We start from the raw sequence: 8,191 nt of genomic DNA on the forward strand, positions 1-8,191 counted from the left end.
CTTAACACAAAACCCATCAAGAATCCTAACAAAAACGATGAAAACGACTTGATTTCCGACGTATCGATTCAAACGTAACTTCTTACACAAAACAGCCTATAAAAACATCATTGCACCACCAATTACTGAAGTATTACCTTGATATGATGCTTAAGATCAGTAGAGCATTCAATTCCGGAGAGATCGCCGCAAAAATCGTCCGAAACGGACGCCGAACGGAGAAACCTTGAAGGAACGACGGTGAGAAACGATGAGATGAACGTAGCCTCTGGAATCTTCTCCTTTCATCTGATTTCATATCATTCATATCTCATTCTTTATATAATATGGCTAAAGTTCCACTTAAATCCTTGTTTTCTTTATTTATTACAATTTTATCCTTTGAACTTTTCTTTTGTTCAATTTAGTCCATCGCTTAATCAATTAACACTTTAGTCATAACGTATACGTATTATTTATATCCAAATAAATAATACTAATCCAAAATTATTATTTTTCGACAATAATCTTTTAATTGCTATTCTCGAGACTAAATTGGCCAATTTACACTTTAGTCCTTAAACTTTGCAAAAATTGCAATTTAGCCCAAAACACATCCGCGTCCAAATTTTAAAAGGTCTCCGATTGACCCGAAACCTTTACCACATATACTATAAAACATTTCGCGGACCTTGGCGAAACAATTCCCCTTTTCGGGACTTAACTGGTTAAATTACCACTTTAGTCCCTGAACTCTAGTTTGGGACTTTCCTTGACATTTTTCCTTTTAATTTAAATTCCAACTTTAAAATTGGAATATGATATTAGATTCCGCATAATTACTTTCCCAAGACCGACCTACTAAAGACTTATTTACTTTAATTTCTTGGAAATTATTCCCGATATCGCCACCCTGGCGAATCAGAACTGAACACTTGGTCCAATTAAATACTTAAATATTTTGGGGTATTACACTTTTAATATAAATAAAGTTAACTCCGCCTGTTTTATACCTTTTTGAAGGAAAATATGTTTAGCTGTCAAAGTTCAATTTTATTCTAAACAATCGAATCAGATTATTTAACAATGTTAATGGTATAAGGTAGCAAGGGTATGTTCGATCATACGTTTAAAATATATATTAAAGTCAAGCGGAACTATAAAATTATGAACTAATATTATAAAATTTTAACACTCTATTATATTTTATTTTAAAATCTCTTTTCCTAATTGAAAAAAGTGTTCAAATTTATATTACCCACTCTAGCTCATCCGGACAGTCCGATTTTTCGTCTACGGCAATAAGGAGTAAAAGATTATTTTAAAAAGACTTAATGTCCCAAAAAAAAGCCGACCTTTTAGCCCCTTTTTAATTTCACTCCGACGTTGTAAAATCGCCAATTGTATCCAAATTCATACCGTTGGGTTTTAATTGTGCCCAATTTTTTAAATTGAACTTTTTTCCATTAGAAAGAATTTCCAAAAAAACTCTTATAAATGACTTATTTGAACTCTTTTCTATTTGAAAAATTTAAAATAATGACTTATTTGAACCTTTTTCAATGGTAAAAAGGTCAATTAAGTACTAACGGGTATAACTGAAAGTGAAAAGTGTGGATTTGGGTACAATTGGTGATTTTACAACGTTATGGTGAAATTGAAAAGGGGTTAAAAGGTCGAGATTTTTTGGAATATTAAGCCTTTTTTAAAAATAATAAACTATTATAACATTTTGCTATTTTTGTTTTAAATTGATTGTTTTTACATTTAAGAGGAAGGATGAAATCTTTTTTAAAAATTAGATTTCACATAGATTTAAAGGATTTTTTTAAAAAAACTATATGAATTTTTTTTATAAAAATATTGAAAAAATAAACAAAAAACACTAAAAAACCACTTAAAATACACCTAAAAAATAATTAAAAAACACTCATTCAACAAAAGCCAATAAAAATCAACGGTATATTGGTCAATATTGAATAATGAATATAATACATGTTGACCTTGCGCTGACCGGAAATTTTTCCGGCCAAAATGCGGCGGCCGCTCATCAAACTCCCGGGCGTTGCTACGATGTTTCATGTATTTCTTTTAAATGTAGCACTTCTATAAATAACAATTAAAATAAAGCAAAAAAAATACTAAATTAGTAAAATATGAGTGTAATTAAGAATTTTCACAGTAATTTTGTAAATAAATTTTAAAAAATACTAAATAATATATTTTTCTCTGATTTTAAATTCATGAATATTTCTAAAAATATACTAAAAATGCCTAAAAGAGCTAAAAAAACATAATCTGAATGTTGGTAAAATATGATGAATCCCACATTATGTTCTCTAATCTACTAATAGTCCCCCTCTATAAAAGACAGCAGAAACAGAAGAAGTAATTCTAGTATTTGATTTGTATTTTCAATTTTGCTTAAATTAGTGTGTTATGTGATTGGCCAAATAAAAGAAAAACTAGAAGAAAACAGATGTTAATTTCCATCATATACATAAAACGCGTATGACAAATTTAAAACAAACAGCACCCAAGAATTCGATTTTATCGGCTTTTAAATCGCTTTAAAAAAATCCCATTGTTCCCCAACTCCTTTCTTTTTCTTTCAACCCAATCACCCATGACTCCTCGCTTTTCAATCCGATTCCCCTCTTCAAAGCCCAAGCCGCAGTCGCCGGGCGAATCATCTCCGGACAAAGCGAGGGGCGACAAAACGAAGCGGTTAGGGGAGGTTGCCGGAGGGACAGCGGCGGGGTGCGCGGCGGTTTGCTGCTGCTGCCCCTTTACGTTGATGAATTTCTTGGTGCTGGCGGTGTTCAAGGTGCCGGCGTGTCTGTGCAAGAAAGCCAAGAGACGACGGCGTTTGAAGAAGAAGAAGAAAATGCAGGCTCTGCTGTCGCCCGGACCCAGTTGTAGTAGGAATGATCTGTGTATAGAGACGCTGGAGAGGAAAGTTCGCGGCGGCGATGGGCGGGATGATGCGGGAATTGAGGCCGTTGATTTGGAAAAAGAGATGTGGGACCGGTTTTTTGCTACTGGGTTTTGGAGAAGCCCTTCTCAAAGCAGTAGAGTTTGATTTTGTTGTTATATGGAAACTCAGTGGCACTGTCTAATTGGATTCAATTTCACAATTTGGCTTTTGTTTTGATTAACATAACTAGTTCTGTGTTGATTGCTGATGATACTTGTGAATGTGATGTTCTACTTTCATCTAATTTTTAACTTGAGATACTAAAAAGATCAAAAAAAATTCTTTTACGTACTTTAGCGTTTTAAATTCCGTATCTTTTTTTTTTTCCAAAGATAATAATATATAGGCCTAATGTCTTAAAAAACCCCGACCTTTTAGCCCCTTTTCAATCATACCCTGACGTTGCAAATTTGTCAATTTTACCCTATTTTGCATTTTTCTGTTTCAATTGTACCCTGAAAAATTAAATTAACGTCTTTTGCGTTTGAAAATTTGTTTAAAACATTCTACATGTCTCGCATATATTAATTGTATATTTTTAAAATTTATTTAAATTTAGTTAAATTAATTAAGAATTTAAATTAGTGTTAATTTGATTATGGTTTTTAGTTAGTTTTTAAAAATAAAGGACTTATTTGTACTTTTTTGAATAAAAAAGAATTTAATTTCATGTTTAGACTTAATTAATTGAATGATTTCATCATTTAAGTAAAAAAATTAACAAAAATTAAAATATTCGGGTACAATTGAAAACGGAAAATTCAAAAGTGGGTAAAATTGACAAATTTTCAACGTCGGGGTGGAATTGAAAAAAAGTTTAAAGGTGAGGGGTTTTTGAGTGATTAGGCCTAATATATATATATAAAAAAGGGTCATTTCTTGAAGATGATGAACTATTCTTAAACAACAGAATTAAAATGGACTTAGCGGCTACTAATTGAGCTATCTAATTGAAGCCCCTCTTGCTTAAGTAATATTATAAAAATACTTTCCACATGTGATATAAACACCCATGAAAGGGGAAATAAACACCCAACTGGGGATGAATAAACACAACAAACTACCAAAAGCAACTTGATAAGAATTGGCAATGATATAAAATAACCAGTTAAGACAAATTATGTATCTAAAAGTTGATAACTAATGACCTAACCTTTATAATTTTTGGCGAATTCTCTCAAAACATTTTTCTGTAACCTAGTTGTCGGTGTGCCTTACCGAAACAAAAGTTATAAGCCACACGTCGTATAATGTGTTGAAAAACATCAAAAGATTATATCGTTTTCTTCTTCACAAAAACGATATTGTTTTAATGTTAGGAAATGAAAATGACCGATTTGATTCCTCTCCCTATCTTCTTTTCTTCACAAAAATTGTGATTTCCACATTAGTAATAATCATGTGTAAATATAGACACCAAGTGAGGAGTGTAGTTTCTAAATTCTAAAATTTTTTGCAGGTCCAAGTCATCGTTTCTAAATTCTAAATTCCCTATAACGATTCACAAATTCAGCCCAAGTCATCGTATCCATCGTTGGCTGAATATGGTGCTGAAACCAATCCTTTGCAGGTCCTCGCATTTACATTTCCACCATAATGATGGATTGTCTATCGTTAGCTTGCAGACGTCGAGCGTTACGTTCCACCTCTTCCAGGAAGTCCAGAGCATCTTCAGAACCGTTAAACTTAGTTGGCTTAAGGCCAATATAAGCCAAAATGCTATCCCGATCGGTATAAGCAACGTTACGTTGCTGTTGCTGTTGTAGTTGTTCACGATGCATATTCTGTACCTCAGCCTGATTAGCTTGCATAGCCACAACTCCCGTACGAAACTAATTTAGGTCGAAACCTAGAACGTTAGGTTGTTGAGCTTGCACTTGCACCCCTGGTGCCTGAGCATGGGCCTCTTAGCCTTCACCTCCTCCGTGAACAGAAGACTCATCTTGAGCTTCTAGAAGTACATCATGTGCTCCTTCTGCAACATTTCGCGCTGCAGCGGCAGCTCGTTCTTCTTCTTGTCATTGGTCAGACATCCTGACCAAGACAAACATCGTTACATAGCCACACAAACGCATATCATCGTAAACGTAAATCGTATATAACGCGCATCTCATCACATGCGAATAAGCAAACATTAACAGACTCACATCCACGAGGGAAAGCTGAAAGTTTGAAAACCAAACGAATATGTAACAAAGACAAGACTCGAATCCTATGTGCTGCAGTAGAATCCTAGGAATTCAATCACTTAACACATAACCGATATGAGCAATGGTATCTGGACCATGCTCTGATACCAACTTTGTCACGACCCAAATCTCATGGGCCGAGACCGGCGCTAGGGAATGGGAGTGGTAGCTCCGAAACCCGTAGCAAGCCTAAAAACATAAATAATTTTTTCGCAAATAACACATGTCATGCATGACAGACAGAAACACATGTCATGCTATAAACATGCTAGGCCATACATCATCATATGGCAGCCACAAACGATAATAATGCAGCAAGCATAATACATACATAAGTTTAAAATATCAGAGTTATATTTACAGAAAATCGTTTGGTACAAAATAAAACACAAAACCTATCTACTGCAGCTCTAGAAGTAAAGTACTGTTTCTTTACATACTTTCAAAATATCAGACTTCTGAAACAAGGATAGAAGTCCGTCACTTTAAAAGTTCTTTTCACCTGAGAGGAAAAACTGTGAGGGGTCAGTATACGGGAATATACTGAGTGAGTTCATACTATTTACTAATAAGCATTCATATAAAACATAAAACAATGCAATAAACATTTAAATCACGTGTAGCCGAGTAAAAGATCCGATTGAAACCATAATCTTTGAACATGCCAAACGTGCATAATCCAATCAAACTGATCCAAGTGGCCCGGTCCCGAGATAATTCAACCGCGGCCCGTCTCTTAATCCCAAGTTGTGGTCCCGAGATAATTCGACCGAGTTCAACCCCGTATCTATCTTTCACATATCCAACTTTCGTATTCATATTCATAATCATAAACAAAGCTGTGATTAATCGAAACTGGTGATCACGCAGCCCTATTACCGCCCAATAGGAAGGCACTTTCCATCGGATCAATACTGGTTTCAAATCAAACATGTATGTATTTCATATAAAACATTTGCATTGAAAACATTCGATTCAAACGTGGAGCAATATAAAATATTTGCTTGTGTAAATACTTTAATAGTAAATATATATAAACTCATTGAAATTGCTATCTCAAAATACTACGGTGCTAAAAAAACCGTCAAGCTTCCCGAGCTCCTGGTCCAGCTGCTGCTTGCCTCACCGGATCTAAACGATTTCACATCAATAGCTCAAATCAGAATCCTATTCTAGGATTGACTCTAGACTCAAGACACGAAACGTTTAACTTATCGACCATCGTGCTTCTCACGTATTCTATCTTGATTAATGGTTTCTAACTCGTTTCGGTTTGAATTACTCTTCTGAGTTGATTATCGATTAATCTCGTTAGGTCAAACAATTCAAATTAATCGATAACTAATCTATCTCGATCACGACATGTAAATACGGAATGAAATTTGAAACTAAACTGTCGGGTAGCATGCTGTGCGAGCGCACGTCTCACTATGCGTTTGCACATCAGATTGTGTGTTAGCACAGTTGACTGTGCGTTCGCACATTCTGTCTCAGACTGTGCGATCGCACAATCCCGCTGTGCGTACGCACAACACCTTTGCGAACGTATAGTGTGCTGTGCTACGCACTGTTCGGGTTTTTCAATCCCTGGCTCGATTCCGACGTGCTTTACACCTAATTCTGCATACTCTACATTCAAACAACCCTCAACATCGTCAATAACGTGAAATCCAAACTTTAAAACACTAAAATCAATCTTAAATCGGTAAAACGATAAAACCGCTCGATTACCCTAAACTTTAACTCGATATTCCATCACATCCATCCAAATAAACGGTAAAAAGATGTGCTTACCATTATTCGCCACTCAAATACGATCGATTCGAGCTATAGAACGTCGAAAACAGACGAGAAGCAGAGATCGAGCGAGAGAAACGATGAATTCGACAATGAAATGAAGAAGCTAAGGTTTTGGGTTCTGGAACCTTCATTTCATATTCTTAATCTTATATATAATTGGCTAACTTACATTTTGGCCCTTGAACTTGTCAAAAGTTACAATTTAGTCCATAACTTAACCGCGTCCAAATTTTAAATGATCTCTGATCGACACGAAACTTTAATCGTAAATATTATAAAATATTTCGCGGACTTTGGCGAAATAATTATTAAATCAGGATTTATATTTTATTTTATATTAATTTTCCAAGTGTTTCCTTAAATCCCCCTAATTCGCTTACTAAAAATTATTCAAAATTTCCAATATTATTAAATTAAATCCATTTTAATTTAATTTATCGGAATTTACAACAAGTGGCACCATTTAATTGTTTTAAAATATTCAGGGTATTACAAATTTTTTTTTGGCAACGCGAGAATGTTTAGGAGTTTATTTCAATATCTCCTTGCTATGGACTCGAAGGATAACTTAACCAGGGAATTATATGGTACTGTGCGTTTGAAAGTCATGGTGGATGTCTCTAAGCCCTTTCGAATAGGCTTATTCTCTAGGGACTCTGATGGTAATCGTAACTTTGTTCGCTTTATTTATGAACGAATGCCAGATGTGTGCTTTAAGTTTGGAATGCTAGGGCACTATACTTCTGAGTGCAAGGAGGCAGTCCATGAGATTAGTGAGAAAGGAGTCCCGAAATACGGTATGTGGATGAGGATGGGGTTCTCAGCAAAGACTGACAAACCAGGGTATTATGGCCACAAAACCAGCTCTTCCACGGTGGTTGTTGCTGACATCCTTGCTGCTACCAAACTTTTGGAAACCCACAAAGCTGCCCAACTTGTGATTAAAAACCTAGCTTCTTACAAACCACTACCGTTGGATCCTAACATCTCTACTGAATTTCCTGAGCTTTCTATTGGTCATCCAAGAGGAATTTTATCTAATACTTAAAACCCTTAAGGAATTGGGTATGCTGCATGTGTTCATAAAGAACTCTAAGAAGATTGCGGAAACCTTTCCTGTGGAAACTCCACCAGTGCAGTATCGAGACCCAAGTAAGTATACTTCTAATGCATCTCCTCCCTTCCTCTTTACTTCACTTCAGTCAGCACACAGTTCCTTGTTGATACATATCCAACGTAACAAAGC

The 8,191-nt window shown here is 35.2% G+C and overlaps 1 protein-coding gene across 1 annotated transcript; it reads left to right on the forward strand.

Annotated features, from left to right (window-relative positions):
• The first annotated feature begins 2,374 nt into the window (after window positions 1–2,374).
• Window positions 2,375–3,164, forward strand: LOC126674173 (uncharacterized). Its single transcript, XM_050368580.2, has one exon. The coding sequence runs from the start codon at window positions 2,606–2,608 to the stop codon at window positions 3,059–3,061; it is 456 nt and encodes a 151-aa protein (XP_050224537.1). The 5' UTR covers window positions 2,375–2,605; the 3' UTR covers window positions 3,062–3,164.
• The last annotated feature ends 5,027 nt before the right edge of the window (window positions 3,165–8,191 follow it).

Source organism: Mercurialis annua, linkage group LG3, assembly GCF_937616625.2.
Source record: "Mercurialis annua linkage group LG3, ddMerAnnu1.2, whole genome shotgun sequence".
In the NCBI taxonomy this organism is placed as follows: Eukaryota; Viridiplantae; Streptophyta; class Magnoliopsida; order Malpighiales; family Euphorbiaceae; genus Mercurialis; species Mercurialis annua.